Raw genomic sequence first — 17,675 nt, forward strand, 5'->3', positions numbered from 1 at the left:
GCTAACATAACATTGATGTGATATGTTGACATTTTATAATTGACAATAATGTGATATGTTGATATGACATAATGATATAGTTATATCACATATTTCAATGCCTAAATTAGTACTATGTCAATGTTTCATAGATATAAAAATGATAAAAAATATTTTGACTAATAACAATTAATCAACTATTAATAATTAAAGTTTATTTGATCCAAAATAATAATACAAGGGCTTGACCGATTGCAATAGAAGAAAAAATATTCATTGAATTTTCTTGAATAGTTTAAAGACTTTTTTTTGTATTATATCTTAATAATTATGGAAGCCGTAAGCTTTGGCATAATGATTGATGTCCCGAGGGGTTGATCTTGTAAGTGTCACAAGTTTTCATTTTCAACTTAAAAAACATGTTTATTAGGTAGAAGAAGACCCATATTTATAAACTCAAAACTTATCCTATCTTTTATTGATGTGAGATACGTGACACATAGTAATAATTCAAATCTTGACTCTTAACTTGATATTGGGTTTATTCCCTCTTGCCATAAAACAAAAAAAAAATTGATAATTGGAGACTAAAATACCATTGGAATATCTAACATGAAGGACTATATATAAATCCTAATAACCATGTAACCTTAAAATTAGGAAAAATAAAAAAAAACTAAGCAATTAATTTAAAAGCCATGTTTAGATAAACTAGCTGAACCCTAGATACGAACCTGTGAAAGATAATAAGTCCAATACCCGAACTCTATTCAAACCTGTTTAATAGGAGAGATTACTGATCAGCGTCTAATAACCATTGTTAATGTACCGCTCCCCGAACGTGCACTTAGGGCTTAGCCCTCATGGTTCACCCACATTTTGCAGGCTCGGGGATTCTAGCCCACGTCCTGCAATACCACGTTAGAAGGAGAGAAAATTGCCCTTGATCTACCCAGTCCCAAGCCAAGCCAGGTCCTTCCTTAATTGACGGGTCCCCTTTCTTAAAGTGGGTGTAATCGCCCCCACCTTATCTCGTTGATGTCATTGTAAAATTTAAGGTAGGAGACTTAGGAGTTAGGACAGTTTTATCGTATTTTGATTAACGAAAGATTCATGAAAACGGCATCAATCATAAAGAAAGCTATGCGGCTACAATTCAAGAAGCCAACTGCAAGAAAATTTGGAGCATTTTGTAAGTGAAAAGCTAATAAAGGTTGCCCTACGTCAATGTCTGTTCATTGAAGCACAGACATGGGGGCAGCTGGGTTGGTTGAACGTACAATTTTAAGAGCAAATTCTTCTGTTTGTTGGCATACCAAGAACCCAAAAACCCGAGACCCCAAGGGACTGATTACCCAACCTGAATTACGCCAAGCCTCAATCCTGGAGTCCAAATTCCAAACCAAAATCTCATTCATTGTAGAGAATGGAAAACATTTTTCACTGGGTTTCATTGTTCAAGGTTGTTGGTTGGGGGTCTTGAACCCAACTTGACCAATTTGCAGAAGAAAAAGGTCAAAGTGGTCGAGCCCCAGCCCACCACCTCTGACTCTAAACTAGGTCCACAGAGAGAAGGAAAGATCAAATCTCCATTGAAGTATTCAATTCCCCAGTTAGGAGAAGCAAACGGAAATACCATCTTTGAATCTGTTCATTGTCTCCCACAATTCTGTGTCAAGTTTCGAATTTTGAGAATGCTGCTATTCTCTGCCACAAGACCGCTCAATCCCCCCCAACCCCTCCCTTTCCTCTCCTTCTCCCGCTTCGTTTCCCTCTCTCTGCCTCTCCCTATCCTGCCGAACCCTTCCAGATCCACCCACTTCCCTTCTCTCCAAATTTACTCCATTGACGCAGCTCAACCTTTTGACTACGAATCCCACCTCAAAAACCGTTACCTCCAATCCACTTCCCTCAAGATAGCCATAATAGGCTTTGGCAACTTCGGTCAGTTCCTCTCCGAAACCTTCATCCGTCACCACCACACTCTCCTCGCTCACTCAAGAACAAACTACACCAACCTCGCTAACCAACTGGGCGTCTCTTTCTTCTCCGACCCAAACGACCTTTTCGAGCAACACCCTGACGTCGTCCTCCTCTCTACTTCCATTCTTTCAACTGAAACCTTACTACAACAGCTACCCTTTCAAAGACTACGTCGAAACACACTTTTTGTCGACGTACTTTCAGTTAAAGAGTTTCCCAGAAACCTTTTTTTGAAGTACTTACCTCCAGACTTCGATATTTTATGTACGCATCCCATGTTCGGGCCTGAAAGTGGTAAAAATACGTGGGCGGGACTTCCTTTTGTTTATGATAAAGTGAGGATTGGAGATGAAGAGAGCAGGGTAAAGAGATGTGAGAAGTTCTTAGACATTTTTGAAAAAGAAGGATGTAGAATGGTGGAGATGAGTTGCATGGAGCATGATAAGTACGCGGCGGGGTCTCAGTTCGTGACTCATACGATGGGTAGAGTGCTGGAGCAGTTTGGGTTAGAGTCTTCGCCTATTAATACCAAAGGGTATGAGACATTGTTGAATTTGGTGGAGAATACTAAAGGAGATAGCTTTGATTTGTATTATGGGTTGTTTATGTATAACCAGAATGCTTTGGAGCAGTTGGAGAGGTTGGATATGGCTTTCGAATCGATTAAGAAGGAGTTGTTTGGAAGGCTACATCGGGTTTATAGGAAGCAGTTGTTTGGGGATAAGGAGGAGAAGGAGAGAGAGAGAAGGTTTGCTCAGAAGCTGCTTGGCAATGGAGGTCTAATTGACCCTCCTTTGGATAATGTTGGACAAGATGGATCCTAAAAATTAGTAAAAAACAGAGTTGTTCTGTTTCTTATGGTATGAGAATTGATTGCTATTTGTCAAGATTTTAGCTTTGTATTCTTTTTTTGTTGTAAATGGAATTAGCGTAGTTATTGCTGCTTAAACCTGGATGAAATGACTGATTTTTACTTTATGTGAAGAAGGTTGCAAGCTCAGCAAACAAATAGGCGCTTGTTTTTCTTCAATTGCTTTGAGATTCACTTGTAGTTTCTCTGAATTGTTTATTTTTCCCTTAGAAGGTTTTAGAGGTCAGTGGCTGGAGCATAAATTTGTGGTGCTGTTGCTTTTGATCCTAATTGTAGAACAGCAGAGCTGTCCTATGTTTTAAGTGACCCTGTTAGTTAGATGATCTATTTGTGTTATGAGTTTTGGCTGACTACTAGTTGATTTCAGAAAGTGGTCAAAGATAGTATATTATTTTGTTCTTTCCCTAATTGTCACATGTTAAACTGTTTGTCACAAGAGAATGGTTTGGGATTGGCAAGTTGCATTGGGAAATTCATGGTTGTACTAACGAGATTAGTGTTTATTGATTGAGAGAAACTGCCTATTCTTTTGGAGCATGAGCATGCTATGGCCTAGCTAAACAAGTGAGATCTTAGTCTTTGATGGGTATTGAGATTTTTTAGCCGGATTATGAAAGTATTGGGGCTTCTCATAAAGGATAATATGGAACCTCCTTTGGACAATGTAGGACTAGATGGATCTTAAACTGACTTGTTCTGATTTCTATGATATGAGAATTTATTGTTATTAGTTAATATTTTAGTTCTGTAAGTTTCTTTTAGTCGTAAATGGAATTAACTAATTCTTGCAGCTTAAACATGGATATAGTCACTGATTGAGGTGAATGGATCTGCTAATTCAGTAAAGAAGCAATGATTTGTTCTCCCTATTTTTTTTGGATTTACTTCGAGTTGCTGCATTTTATTTATCTTTTCTCTTTAAGATTAACGGTTTTGAAGATGATTGGATGGTGCAAGAAGTTTATGGACCTAGTTGTAGAATAACGGAGCTGCCTAATGCATTAAGTGATTGTTAGATTAGCTATCTATGACCTATTCTACGAGTTATGGCTTACTACAAGTTCATGCCTCTAGTTGTTGCTTTAGTCACATGCTATAACTTTGGTCAAGGTATGCAAGAGGATTTATGATTGGCTAGTTTCATTGGTAAATTCATGGTACTTGTAATGACATTTGTGTTTATTGAAGAGGAGTAACTGTCTATTTAGAATATAAGTCATGCTATGACCAAGTTAAAAGAGTGAGCTCTAGCTATTGAGTCCTTGATTGGCATTGAGATTTTGTGGCCTAATGATGAAGGTGTTAGCTTGGAATCATAGGATGCTCTTAGTTGGGTTAGTGATTGCATATTCTCCTCATAATTTTAAACTTTTGGGCATCCAGGAAAAGCAATTCTAGGCTTATGGGCATAATGCCAACTGGAATGTAATTTGAGCTTTCATTACCTATATGAGATACAATATGGCTTGAGCAAGATATTTCAAATTAATTTAAAAATTCTGCAGCATTTAGCAGGGATCATATAAGCATGCAAAATTTACTTAGTCTGTTTCCAAAACTTGATCTCTATAAGAGAGAGACAATTTCATCCTATGTATTCCCTGCACTGAATTTTATGATTGATATCAAACAGTCTACCAGGAAAAAGGTCTGAAACTCAACTCTTAGAGGTTTCTTTCCTTGCTTTTTCATTGTCTTCAACCAACCAGAGCTGTCAAAGTATTTACAGTTTAAATCAAGAGCCAAGAATTAGATAATCTGTTTATAACTTCTTCAATCAATCTTTAAAATTTTTAGCAGATTCATAGCCTTCAACCATAGCTGTCAAAAATGATTTGCTGTTCTCTCCCTCTTCTATATATATATATATATATATAAACAATATTCTTCCATAAAAAATAATAAAACCTACATTCTTCATATAATAGATTCTTCCTTCCATTGAGGTAATTTATTTCAGGTGATAACAAAAATTAAAAAATCAATGAAGACTGAATTCTTGGTATGTTTAGGAGCTTTATCTTCATGTGGAAATCATGCTATATATGTGTTCTAAGTCTTAAGACAAGTTGGTTAACCTTCTTCTTTTAGGACTTTAATATAGTAAAATGCCTTGCATACCTGACGAACTAGCATGAAGCAAGCAAGGTTGAGCAAAATACTAAAGAAAGTGTCAAAATTGGAGATATGACTTTTCAGAAGTAGAATATCTAGGTTTCGTAGAATTGACTTGAAAAGCTGTCTAAAATTATTATTGTGGCATACACCCCTGCTAATGTTTGTTCTTCTGAGAAATAGTAGCTTAGATATAATATTTTCTTGAGCTAGTAGGATAGTAGCCAGTTGGCAGTAGCCAATATCCAAAATAGAAAATGTGGATGCCAATTGCTATTCCAGGGAGAAATATAAGAATGAAAGATGGTATTGCAGTTTAGATGCCAACAGAAGTGCTAAATGCTATATGGAATAAATTAAGGTTCTTTATTTTTATATAAAGTGAGAAATATGTGAGCTCTTTTTACAAACCGATACTTTAAGTAACACTAATTAGGCAAACGAAGTACCTTAGCTAAAGCATAAGAGACCATAGCACACGTTCAAATTTCTGCTGTATGAAGAGCTCTCATTCCTCTTTGGTAGTATTCCCAATGTGTGATGTCATAGTCTTTTACCTTCTTGAATAGTCTTGGTCTTTCCTCATTCACCAGACCATCTTCTGGTCCAATCTCTTTGTGTTTTTCTGGTGTGTAGAAAACTGCAATAGATGTTCTCTCCTTCTCTTTGTTGGTTACTACCCTATGCACTGGACTCTTGAACATCCCATTTGTCATTATCTGCTAGAATCATGCAGCATATGATCACAAAACATAACTATCTACCTTACTTATACAGGTTATAGAACACAATTAAATGTTAACAGTTAAATATGTAGTTTGAACAATATGAAACATGATTCCCTTTCTTATGACAGGACTCTGCTTGTAACTTAGCATGGTAAGTATTTTCAACATATGTGATTGTGTTCTCTGCATTTACACATACAGCATATGCATGCAGATAGCATTTGGTAAGCACCTAAACTCCTACTGAAAATAACCTTATTACATGGCATTGATAAACTGGTGCCATCGTAAGAAATTAATGAGCAAAATGGTGAAGGAATGTTGTCTTGCAGGATTTTTCATAACTGATACTACAGTTTTATCGTGTGACTGTCGAATGAGATGCTTCAATCTCCTTACCTGGCTGTTCCTGTAACAGCCTGCTAATGAAATCCTTCAGGACGTGCTTTTTCGTTGCCTATGCTAGTGTATGTGAACAGTGAACTTTAGATTATATAGAGTAACTGTGCAAACCTCCATTTGATCACCCATGAGGACTAGGAGTGCATTAGGTATGGTAGGGACTGTAAACCAGTGCTCTTCTTTGAGGACTTGAAGGCCTTCAACATCATCTTGCAAGATAATGGTGTACCCTGTGCCATCTGCATGGGGTTTTAAGCCAAGAACAATTTCAGGCTTTTGACAACACGGGTAGTAATTGAACCTCACTTGCAGTGCTGCTCGTTCACCAAATTGATTCAGGAAGCAATTCTCCTCCAATTGCAATGACTTTGCCATGGATTTGGAAACAAGCTCAGTCACCATTCTCATCTTAGTAGTGTAATATTCTAAAACATTCCTGAAAAATTGTGTCAGTGAGACGTCGTCAGAACTATGAAGTATGTTGTTGATGTCAATGTTAAACAGATTGTATAGCTAAAGGAGATAAAAAATGAAACTGTACATAAAGGATCAGTCTAACAGAGGACCTGATTGAAACTATTGATGTCAATGTTAAACAGATTGTAAAGCTAAAGGAGATAAAAAATGAAACTTTACATAAAGGATCAGTCTAACAGAGGACCTGATTGAAACTATGGAAGAGCTCATGTTTTGTACAGCTTCAGTGTTCAGATAGTTAGCTTCCCCTGCTTGAGATGATAAATAGATGCACATGCTGCAGATGGATGATTACTTCTTGCTGCTATAAATGGTTAATGCCATATAATTGTCATACCTATGTCTCGAGTATATGCTTTTCAATTATTAAATTATTAATATTGTTTTTGAACTTTTGGGTAGCAAATACATTAAATTAGTAGAAATCACATATGTGCTATGTAGATAATATGGTGCACCCCTTAATGTTTTGTTGATAAGTTAAGGTAGAGATAGAAATAACAGGATCAGTTTGCTTGATTGCTTCAAAATCTTGGATAATTTGCAATAACTTCAATACCAGATAGATATGTTGTAGAAACAACTGATGGATATGAGGGGCAGAATCAAATTACCTGAAGGATTTGGGGCTTTCTGGCCAAAATTTGGTGTCCCTTAAATATTCTGGGTATGAGGTAAGAAACAAGCGATCTTGCCAGTCAAGGAACTGACCTTCTTCAGGAGTAGGGTCTCCTCCATATCCTTCCTCATCTTCGACTCCTTTGCTATACTTCTTCTTCTCATCCATTGGCTGTTCAAAAAATTCTTTAGTGACTTGGCGAATTTCGTCTAGGAATGAACTTGGTATCCCATGACCTATAGCCTGAAAATCCAGAAAAAAGCTTTCTCGGAAGAATGGACAGGTTTTGAATGTTAAATGGAGCACATAAGCATCTTGAACCAAACAATTATTGCACAGAAATGGGTGAAACAGTACATCATTCTCTTTTATATTTATTTGGAAGTTTCTTGTGGACTGCTTTAATGGGGAAGAAGGAAAGGAAAGTAAGTTTTATACTTCCATTTCTGTAGATTTGATAAGGAAGTAGTAAGGTTGCCTAATCTTCACATATTCATTTGCAGAATCAGTGACAGCATCTCTAACTTTAGAAGTTAGAACAGGGTTAAATACTTCTGGTTAGCAGTGCTCAATTTCATTATTTTATGATACTGATAAGTTTGTAGGATGGGGATTATTACTTTCTTGATATCTCACGGTATTCATATGACACTGCTCCCAATATTCGTTTTAAATCAGGATTATAGAGACTATTGGCAGCATTGGTTTATGTCAGAACTTCGGTTTTCATTTCTTTGGTGAGTTTTAAAGTTCAAACCTGAAAGCAGCCCCAGGAGCAGAGTGCTGATTTTAGCTTCTGCAATTCTTCTTCTCTTTTGGTGCTTAACGTTGATGATGAGAACAAACTCAGGTCAATAATGGGAATTGGAGCTAATGGGGATGGAACATCTTCATCTTCGTTTTCATCTCTACAGATGTACAGCGATTCTGGTTCTTCACCGTTGATGACCATTTCTTGGACGCGCCTTGACAACAGAACATTAGCAGGGAGAATCGAAGGGCTGGCCATGTTGACAGCAGGGTAGTAGAGCTCAAGAAGGATTACTGGGAAATTGCTTGTGTCAAATAGTGCATTTAGTTGATCAGCTGCATATGCAGCGGATTCAGCTACTTGGCTTGGTAGCTACGTTGATGTTAATACTTGACATAATACTTATAGGACATATGACATGTGTACCGTCCAAATGTCCCACCTAGGACGTGCTTACTCAGCATGTTTACCATACAGCTTCACTGTGATGTGTTCTCATGCATGGTTTAATATGATAGTTGAGCTTAACACCTGTAATATGCTGTGAACAAAGTGTTTTTGTGTTCTAAGAAGTACTTAACAGCTTGGTAATATCACTTTATGTAAGGAGAATGAAATTACAGCTCACTACTTCAAACTTTTTCATGCTCGGTTTTTCATTCCTTTAACCATATCTGCACTATCAGCTGCTGCATGATCAAAGGATCGATTAAAACCATTTCCAACAAGCTAAGCTGAAGCTTGAGTAGTCAGGCTGCCCAAATTACCTCTCTAGTGCAGGCAATTTCGCTATCCAACACTGTACCTGATTGGGCAGGGATGGGAGATATTTTTGTGCATAAGTGAAGACAAAGAGCAACTGTAAAGGAGCATAAGTAATGGAAATTGGAATCTGACTAGGCTAACAACCGGAGATGTGATTGGAAGGAGAAAAATATACATTTGCTGAGATATAAAGATTCATCCTCAGACATGATTGACTGCTATCGTACTGCATGAAGATGACCCTTCTTTGGATGTCTTCATCAACTTTAAATGGGGTCAGTTTCAATGGAAGGAGGTAACGTTTGTTAGTGCATTGCATAATTATGCTTTCAGTAAATTAGGATAATGTTTGTTTTAATGTCATCCCTTGCTCCCTTGTCCATGACCTCATAGTCAATAAATTTCACTGGCATGTCATAAATCTTGGTGATGCTTTGAGACTATAATCAGGAAGTAAGAATCTGGAGTCTAGAAATCAATTTCTGTGGAAATACTTCCATATATAACCTTGTCAGGATTGTGGTATGAGGAGTCTAGATTCAGCATAGCAAGTTTACGAGTAGCTCCAGGATCATCAGCGTTGGAAATATAGAAATCCTCATATCAGTCTAACTAGTACAGCTTTGGAATTTAGTCCAAGGAGTAAGAAGCTGGATTCTAAACCACAATTTCCATGGAATTTAGTTCAAGGACTAAGGAGCTTTATCCAAGCTACAGCTAAAGCTTGGCTATAGGCATATATATCAAGTAAGCATCCATCTAGTCCAGGTTGTAGGTGGTTTTGCAAATTGGTTAAGGTCTTAACTTAAAGACATAAAGGAAGTAGATATGTGAGCACAGTTCTTGTTTTTCAGATATAAAGGAGGATTGTTTCTGGTCAGCATCCTCATTAATGTTAGCTTCTATGGTTGTCAAACTGTTGCTAGAATTGTTAAAAGATATGTTTAAGATTGCTTTTCCAAGGTAGCTTTGGATCCTTTTCTTGTTGACAAATCTCTTTGTTGGATGATTCTGGTGTTATGTTAAAAGCAGATAAGTCCATCAGTTGAGCTGTTTTACTCATTAATTTGTTTGAAAGCTCCTGATTGTGACCATTCTGGTTTCTTCTTTATCTTTCTCTCCCAATCACCCCCATTTGGTATAAAAAATATAACCAATAAAATGTATAATCAACCTTACTTTTCCATGTAATATCACAATTTGCCCTTGATATTAATTCCTTTGATTTTCTTCAAAACCAAAGAATCTACCCCTATCAGCCCAAGTTTTGCTTCTTTAAGGATTTTGTAGCATAATTAAGACTTTCTTCAGTTATAAAATTATTTGGACTTTGTTCTAAGGCCCAATATATATGGTTCAATAATTTTTTAAGCCCAACTATCTTTATCTAACATGAGCAAATCCTGTTAGAAGATAATGGAGATTAAGGGTGAGTAAATCAAATTAAATCAATTATTTATCTATATTAAATATAATTTGGATAAAACGGTTCAGTCTAATTAATTTATTGAATTAATTGATCTAAAATATTTGGTTCAATTGATTTTTTGATCGATTCTCTGTTTTAAAATTCTTAAACCAATTTGCCAAGAAATCCAAATTAATTTTTTATATATATTATATAAATTAATATATATATAATATTTTTCATATATATTAAGAAGAATTAGTGGTAAATTTAATTAATAATATATTTAAAATATATTAATTTGTTATATGTATGTATACAAATTATAATCATAGCAATTTAATTTTAGTTATATATTTATTTATAAAATTATATTAATATGAAATTATAAATTATATATTTTAAATGATATAACTTATATGTTAATATTATAATATATGGTAGTAAATATCCTATATATTAATATGTTGTAATTATTGCACCTTGGTAATGGTTCGTAATATAAAATGTTATGAATATATCTATATATATAATTGTATAAATATAATATATATATATTTATTTAATTTATATAGAAGTATTACTATAACTTATAATAAACTTTATTTTTATGATTTTTTTTATAATTAGGGGAGGGAGATTCGAATCTTACTCTTTAGGCAAAAGGATCATGCACCAACCAATGAACCAAATGTTCGGGTGCAACTTTATTTTTATGATTACATTTAATAACTTTATTAATTATTATCTTAGTTTTTATAATATATTGTTTATAGTTAGTAATTATTTAAACAAATTTTGAGATAAAACATTATAACGTATAAGTTGTATCATTAATTTCTTATATACATAATAAAGTAATATATTATACATATACATATATTTAATTTATATATAAACAATACTGTAACTTATAATAGATTTTGTTTATATGTTTACCTTTAATAATTTTATTAGTTATCACTTTAATTTTTATAATATATTGTTTATAATTAGTTATTATTTATATAAACTTTGATATAAACATTAAAATATTATAACATATAAGTTGTGTCATTAATTTTATATATATAATAAAGTAATATATTTTATATGTACATATATTTAATTTATACATAATTTGTATATTTTATAATTATGGATAAAGTTTATAAGTTTTTATATTATAATTTGTAAAAAAAAAAATGATAAAATTTTGGTCCATTGATCCAAAATCAAACTAACCAAACCAATTTTATATATGGTCGATTTGTTCGGTTTTGGTCAATTTTTTAAAAATATTTGGTTTTTAGGTATGACAGATCAAACTACTCAATCCACTCATTTACTCACTTCTAATAGAAACAACTATCTCTATAAATTTCTTTTTTTTTTTTATAATATTTTAAAAAATTCTTAAATTATTAAAAAATTTAAATAAAACTTTATTTTTTATTGCATGTAATTAAATTTTTATATATTTTTAATCAAATAAATTCTTATAACTAATGATTGATTAATTATCATTAGTCAAAATGTTATTTATTATTTTATACTTATAAAACGTTAATGTAGAAGGTGAAAAATGTCACATAATACACTCATATCATAACGTAAAATTACTCATGCTACATTATCATCTACTATAATATATCATCGTGTCACATCAATGTTATGTAACATATAACGATAAGTGTCATTTTATCTTATCACAATTAATCAATCATTAATTGTAATAAAAAAATTTAAAAAAATAATTTTTCTAAATAACCAAAAGTACATAAACCCAAACTTAGTATGAAAGAATATATAGTGAATTTTAACTTTAGCCTGGATTTGTTACTTAACGTATAGGTGCATATAGTTAACAAATGACAATAAGTTTAATACACAACTTTCTATATGATTAATTTTTCATGTGTTATTACTAGTATCAAATTAAATTACATCTAAAAATTAATAAAATATATTTTTAATTCAAAGTCATTGAGACATAATATTAAACAAATAAATAAAATCTTTGGCGTATGCTTCAACCTAAATTTGTATGATAATATATGAAAAAAAATCAAATCAAATTGAAATAGTAGTACACAAAGAAGAAAAACATCAATGCAAGCTAAATGAAATTCAAGTGTGAACCTATCAATAAGAACTATTCCAATCTAATTTTTAATATTCTTTAAAAAAAAAAATTATACATTAATTAATAAATTAAAAATTTGAAATAATGTTCGAGTGCAAAAATTATTGTATTAAATTATGAATAAATTAAAAAAAAGGAATAGTTGAAACCAATGCAGATGATGTGGGCCCAGAAAAGAGCATAAATTCCTTATCGAATTGTACCAAGTACAAACGGAAGATTTGCTGTTCTATTAAGAGTTTGGATGTTGACAAGGTGAGTTGCTGCTCTCTCCTCCATTTCTTCATCCCCATCCTTCCTTCTTTCCTTCCAAGTTCCAACCATTGCCCGACTTTAGCTTTCTGCTTTTCTTTTCTCGGGTAATTCTTTCTTTTTCTTTTTCATTACCATTTTTTTAACTTAAACGGGCATTCGGTTTGGTTGCTAAGAAAACATCAAAAGGGTATTGATTCTTTTCGTTTTATGCTGGATTGTTTCCACGGAAAAGAGTTTTTTTTTTCAGTTCAAGTTGGCCGAAGCTCTGTTGCGTGACCATCTTGGGTGCGAAGTTTTTATTTTCTTCTAGTTTCCTGCTGTTTCTCTAGAACCAAACAGTGCATGGTTTTGTTTTTCTTTCAGTTCATCGGAAAAGTGAATTTTTTTAAAGGTAATTGAGGTTCTGATTGATGGGTTTTGGTTATCTTGGGCTAATGATTAATGGGTTTTCTCTGTTTTTTTTTTTTTGTTAGTCTAAAGTAGTAGTAGTATATTCTTATAGTGAGAATTACCCAGTTGAAGTTAGCCAATTAATGCTATTTTTTTGCTTAATTTATTGCATGTGCATCTTCAGTACAACCTTTTGGTTCTTTCTACCAATCAAAGTGTACGTAATTTGAATTCTGATTGATGGTGTTTGGTTATTTTGGGATACTGAATAGTGGGTTTTTTTTTTTTGTTTGCTTAACGATTTGTAGATTTTATTAGTGAGACGCAATGGGGAATGCTTCATCAATGCTAACTCAATATGATATTGAAGAAGTTCAAGACTACTGCCATAATCTATGTAGGTTTCTATATGCTTTCTTTTCTGGACTGGTTCTTCCATTTGATTGTTCTCTAATCCAAATTTTGATGTGTTCTGGCTGTGGGGATGCAGTCTCTCAGCAAGAAATTGTTTCATTGTATCAAAGGTTTTGCCAGTTAGATCGAAATGCAAAGGGATTTATATCTGCTGATGAGTTCTTATCAGTTCCAGAGTTTGCTATGAATCCTCTCTCTCAGGTAGTCTTTCAAGTTGACTTGTTTTTGGAGTAATTAATTGAATTCTGGGCTTTGAATATAAATTCATGGTTGAATGATAATGTTTGTGTGCGGTGTTAGAGTTTTATGTAAAGGTTTGAGTTTCTTTTATTAATCTCTTGGATTTGTTGCTTACAGAGGCTGCTTAAGATGGTGGATGGTTTGAACTTCAAGGACTTTGTAGCCTTCTTGTCAGCTTTTACTGCCAAAGCAAGTGTAGAGCAGAAAATTCAACGTGAGTCTTCACTGACTTTTCTGTAGATTGATCGATTTTGTTGGTTTGGATGCAATTGAATATTGAATCAATGGTCAAAAAATAAAGGGTTACGGATGATTTCTTTTTGGGTTGCCTTTTTTTATATTTCTCCTGCTCATTTAAGTTGTACAAATGTTTCGAAGTTATTTAATGTTAGTATTTATTTTCTGTCTCAGTTATCTTCAAAGTGTATGATTCTGATGGGAATGGAAAGGTGTCTTTCAATGACATACTCGAAGTGTTGCGTGACTTGTCTGGTTCATTTATTTCCGATGACCAAAGAGAGGTAAAACCAAGGACTTTTACCTATTGGTACTTGTTTCATCATTATTTCCTAAAAATAGAAAAGAGGAGATGTGGAGGTGATTGTAACCATACATGTGCATTTACGCATGACCATTATGCATAAATTGACCTATTTGATTTGCTGATACTATGCATGGTGAGATAATTGAGTGAACTCTTGCTGTTTTGCATACTAAATGACAATGAAAACATCTCTTATTATGAATGAGTTTAGTTAGCAATATCGCATTATGTTGGAAAGGATAAATGAAAATACCTGTCATGGAATCAGCAGCAATAGGAGGAGAATCATGGTGCAGAAATTTAAATTAGTCTGTGTGTAATAAAATATGTTTACTTATTCTTTTTTATCTGAATTCAAATACCTTGGAAGAGGAGAAAGAAATTTATTGTTAATTTTCTACAATTTTTTATCTTAAGTGGATCTCACTGTAGGAATTGAACCCAGTTGGTTTTTTGACTATCTACCAGAAAAAGGAAAAAAGAAATAATGGATCATTCTGACCACCTATGGAGTAAAAAAAGAACAAACGGATCTGTAGGGTCCCTTAAAATTTCTTTATTTTCTTTTGGAAGCAGATGACTCTCATTTTCCGTGAATAAACAGAGTGTTAAGAAATCTTCGTATAGGCATTTACATGATTGGTTTGATTGATTTTCACATTCAGTCAATCTATTTTGGAGAAAGAAAGGATTCAAAAGAATTATTTTAGCTGCTCATTCTCTTCTCATTTAATCAATATAAGTCATGAGCATCTTCAGTATTAGTTTAACCGAAATGGTCTTTAAACTGATGAGAAGATTCTTTTAATTGGGCTAGATTTCATACTTGAATGGTTTTCTTTGGTTATCCAACAAAAATCCTCCATAAGAATAATTATATTGCAGAAGTTGAGTGATTGAACATTTGAAAGAAAAAATTTAATGATTTTTAACTCAGTTTATAGAATTGAGGCTGTTGATGAATATGCCTGCTTTAGTATATGAGCCCAGCCAAATCTGATTTCATGATATGAAAATCTGATTAGATCAAAGATGTATCAAGTAGGTTGTTAATTGCTAAAAAGCATGCATTGGAGTGGGTGAGTGGCTAATGTCTAAGTATCAGTCATTTAGTGGTTTGCATCATATAAGACTCTTTGGCTGTTACGTTTAAGTACTGCATGATTAAGATTTTCTATGCATGCTATTTATATAAGATTTTCAAATGTCCAACATTATTCTGTAATTTATAGAAGTAGATATTTCCATTTCAATTTAGTCTGACAAATTTGGCTATAAGATTACTTTTAAATGGGATAGTTTGTTCTGTGGTTTCTTAGGATAGCATCCTATCTTTTGTTGTCTCTGTCTCTCTTGAGTAATAGTCATTAACCATACCTTGGATCATTACAAAGAATAACTGCATCATATTTTGAGCCAGTTATTTTATGCATATGTTCCTTGAGAAGATCAAATGGTTACATAGATTTGAGTGGAGTATAATAGAACACCTTGCCCTTTTGTTCTTTCTCTTGCAGCAAGTCTTGACCCAACTTTTGAAAGAAGCAGGTTACTCAAGGGACTCTTACCTAATGTTGGATGACTTCATTAAGGTACTTTACATTCTATCTTATATTTATTATAACTATTCATTAAGAAATCTTATAAAAAACTTCATTCCATCCCTGGCTAACTATATTCAAATGGCTTTTCTACCATTCCTGGCTGACAATATTGAGATGGCTTGTCTGTTTCTGTTTCCCTCTCTCTCTCTCTGTGTCTCTCTCGTTTATATTCACAAGTGTACAATGGTAATCTCATATTTATTAGAGAATGGAACCCAGGACGATCCATTTCATAAGGTATTAATCATTTTAACTTAAAATTCCACAAATCCAGATGACTGGCTTAAGAACTCAAGGGCAACTGAAATATGTCAGTTTCTTCTTGTTGCATTATCATGAGAACACAATCACATGATACAATCTCAATAACCTTAAGCAGCTTTCAACAATCACGCCAAGGTAGCCAGGCTTATAAGTCTTGGAAGGGCTAAACCACTTCTATATTTTGATGCATAGTTATGTGAAGCATCCTTAAACTACAGGGAGAGAACAATACTTACAAGTTATTTCCTAATCCATTTCCATTTTCCTTACATTGTGTTGGATGCTTATAATAGAATAGAATCAGGGAGAAATTTCCTTTTTTCTTATAAATGATATGCTTACTCGGTGGATGAATTCCAGTAACAATCAGTTAAGTAAAATTTCCTGATTATTTTGTTTTTAGTTGCCTTACTTTGTATCAGATGTACTTACTAATATACCAACCCTAGGCTAGAATTCCTTGCCTACATAAAGCTTAAATCATTATGCTTTCTCTTGATTGATCCTTTGGCAGTAAGGATTTTGAAGTAGAGACCCAAGGTACTGGATATCATCTTGTTTTTGACTATACATCTTTAGGTTCTATGCTTGACATCTCTCTTCCTCTTTCTCTCTCTGGTACAATTGAGCGAAACCAAGTGGGGAGAGAGCATTGAATCTGGGACCTTGACCTTACATTAGATAAAAAGCAACAACTACTATGCCAAGTTCAAGTTGTTTTATACTTTTAAGTTCCATTTTCTGTTGATCAAAATAGAAAGTACGAGTTCTTGGCATTATGGGGACTAGATTTTCTTTTTCTGTTTTTGCCAAGATTTTTGAAGGTGTCTATGGGTTGAGTGACTTAAGCCTGGACGATGGTTGTGTAAAAGGAAGCTAACAATCTGACACTTGAGATATAAGGGGAGGTTAATTGTAGCTTGCATGTTGCCATCTTTCTGCAATCAGCAACAAATTCATATGATGTTGTAATGTACATCTATGGGATCAATTGACTAACAACTAGAGATGACAGTGTATAAGGAACCCAACAATTTGACTCTTCTGATAAGAGCAGATGAGTTTAAAGAATGTTTACATCTTTTGCAATTAAGCAAAAATGCCGGAATTCTGATGTGATTTAAGAAACATTTAGAAGGGTTTATAGTGATCTGCTTGTTATAACATTGCCAAAGCTCTTTTTATTGTATAGCTTCGAATTACTGTTGAGAAGCAGGGTTACTTCTGTTTGCATGACCATCCTAATGTAGATGATATTATGCAATAGCTGTGTTTCTGACCTAGGTTTCACTTGTTGCTTTGGTTTTGCTCAAATAATCTTCTTTCCTTCAAATATGGATATTTTAATCACCGTTGCTTTGTATCTGGCACAGGTTTTTGGGAGTTCTGGACTAAAAATGGAAGTTGAAGTTCCTGTTGATTAAGCTAATTCATGCAGTCTTTCCCCTGGATGACTGGAGAGAAATGATTGCATGCATCATAATTCATAGGAGAGAAACCCATTTTAGGCATACATAAATACACCTATACTATGTTCCTAACCTCAGTGACAATAAATAATTAGCCACATATGTATCAAAAATAAGTTCAGTTTCTGAAAATGGTTATGTGTATCTTCAAAAATTTTCAAGTCTCTTCGATGGGTGATTTAGCAGTTCAAGATTCATGTTTCCTTGTCCTGCTTCTCCATCACATGCTTCACCTATTTGAGTGATAGCACTTTCTTGGACCATATAGAAAA

At 33.6% G+C, this 17,675-nt stretch overlaps 3 protein-coding genes and 1 long non-coding RNA gene across 10 annotated transcripts; 3 read left to right on the forward strand and 1 right to left on the reverse strand.

Annotated features, from left to right (window-relative positions):
- The first annotated feature begins 1,025 nt into the window (after positions 1–1,025).
- Positions 1,026–3,007, forward strand: LOC18595336 (prephenate dehydrogenase family protein). Its single transcript, XM_018123022.2, has one exon. It carries the CDS (start codon positions 1,674–1,676, stop codon positions 2,784–2,786), a length of 1,113 nt encoding a protein of 370 aa, XP_017978511.1. The 5' UTR covers positions 1,026–1,673; the 3' UTR covers positions 2,787–3,007.
- A 2,288-nt stretch (positions 3,008–5,295) lies between these two features.
- Positions 5,296–8,590, reverse strand: LOC18595337 (protein SRG1-like). 2 transcript variants are annotated; one of them, XM_088807451.1, is made up of 4 exons: positions 7,932–8,590; positions 7,170–7,417; positions 6,190–6,514; positions 5,296–5,670 (listed from the first exon to the last, which is right to left on the reverse strand). In XM_088807451.1, exons 1-4 carry the CDS (start codon positions 8,181–8,183, stop codon positions 5,431–5,433), a joined length of 1,065 nt encoding a protein of 354 aa, XP_088663577.1. In that variant the 5' UTR covers positions 8,184–8,590; the 3' UTR covers positions 5,296–5,430. The 2 variants fall into 2 exon arrangements, with proteins under 2 accessions (XP_088663577.1, XP_017978512.1); XM_018123023.2 differs by having other exon boundaries at positions 5,296–5,667; positions 7,932–8,558.
- On the forward strand, positions 7,417–8,552 carry LOC148761987 (uncharacterized). The gene is made up of 2 exons (XR_016027088.1): positions 7,417–7,599; positions 7,853–8,552. It is a non-coding gene; the product is annotated as an uncharacterized LOC148761987 (long non-coding RNA).
- Positions 8,591–12,431: 3,841 nt separating the features above from the next.
- Positions 12,432–17,557, forward strand: LOC18595338 (Calcium-binding EF-hand family protein). Of its 6 annotated transcripts, none has more exons than XM_007023241.3 (8): positions 12,501–12,582; positions 12,711–12,869; positions 13,177–13,265; positions 13,359–13,483; positions 13,640–13,736; positions 13,934–14,043; positions 15,584–15,658; positions 17,308–17,557. In XM_007023241.3, the coding sequence occupies exons 3-8, from the start codon at positions 13,196–13,198 to the stop codon at positions 17,356–17,358; spliced, it is 528 nt and encodes a 175-aa protein (XP_007023303.1). In that variant the 5' UTR covers positions 12,501–12,582; positions 12,711–12,869; positions 13,177–13,195; the 3' UTR covers positions 17,359–17,557. The 6 variants fall into 6 exon arrangements, with proteins under 6 accessions (XP_007023302.1, XP_017978519.1, XP_007023303.1 ...); XM_088807456.1 differs by lacking the exon at positions 12,501–12,582 and adding an exon at positions 13,053–13,085 and having other exon boundaries at positions 12,683–12,869; XM_007023240.3 differs by lacking the exons at positions 12,501–12,582; positions 12,711–12,869 and adding an exon at positions 12,432–12,478.
- The last annotated feature ends 118 nt before the right edge of the window (positions 17,558–17,675 follow it).

Source organism: Theobroma cacao, chromosome 6 (genome assembly GCF_053813885.1).
Source record: "Theobroma cacao isolate CCN51 chromosome 6, ASM5381388v1, whole genome shotgun sequence".
Lineage (NCBI taxonomy): Eukaryota > Viridiplantae > Streptophyta > Magnoliopsida > Malvales > Malvaceae > Theobroma > Theobroma cacao.

What these genes read in the sequence shown, in the direction of transcription:
- LOC18595336 (XM_018123022.2), top strand. Translation starts at nt 1,674, where the DNA reads ATGCTGCTATTCTCTGCCACAAGACCGCTCAATCCCCCCCAACCCCTC.
- LOC18595337 (XM_088807451.1), bottom strand. Translation starts at nt 8,183, where the DNA reads ATGGCCAGCCCTTCGATTCTCCCTGCTAATGTTCTGTTGTCAAGGCGC. An exon ending in GCTCCTGGGGCTGCTTTCAG is followed by an intron (nt 7,418 to 7,931) that starts GTTTGAACTTTA and finishes CTGGATTTTCAG; the next exon opens with GCTATAGGTCATGGGATACC. An exon ending in TCATGGGTGATCAAATGGAG is followed by an intron (nt 5,671 to 6,189) that starts GTTTGCACAGTT and finishes GCATGATTCTAG; the next exon opens with CAGATAATGACAAATGGGAT.
- LOC18595338 (XM_007023240.3), top strand. Translation starts at nt 13,196, where the DNA reads ATGGGGAATGCTTCATCAATGCTAACTCAATATGATATTGAAGAAGTT. An exon ending in TGTAGAGCAGAAAATTCAAC is followed by an intron (nt 13,737 to 13,933) that starts GTGAGTCTTCAC and finishes TTTCTGTCTCAG; the next exon opens with TTATCTTCAAAGTGTATGAT. An exon ending in TGTTGGATGACTTCATTAAG is followed by an intron (nt 15,659 to 17,307) that starts GTACTTTACATT and finishes TATCTGGCACAG; the next exon opens with GTTTTTGGGAGTTCTGGACT.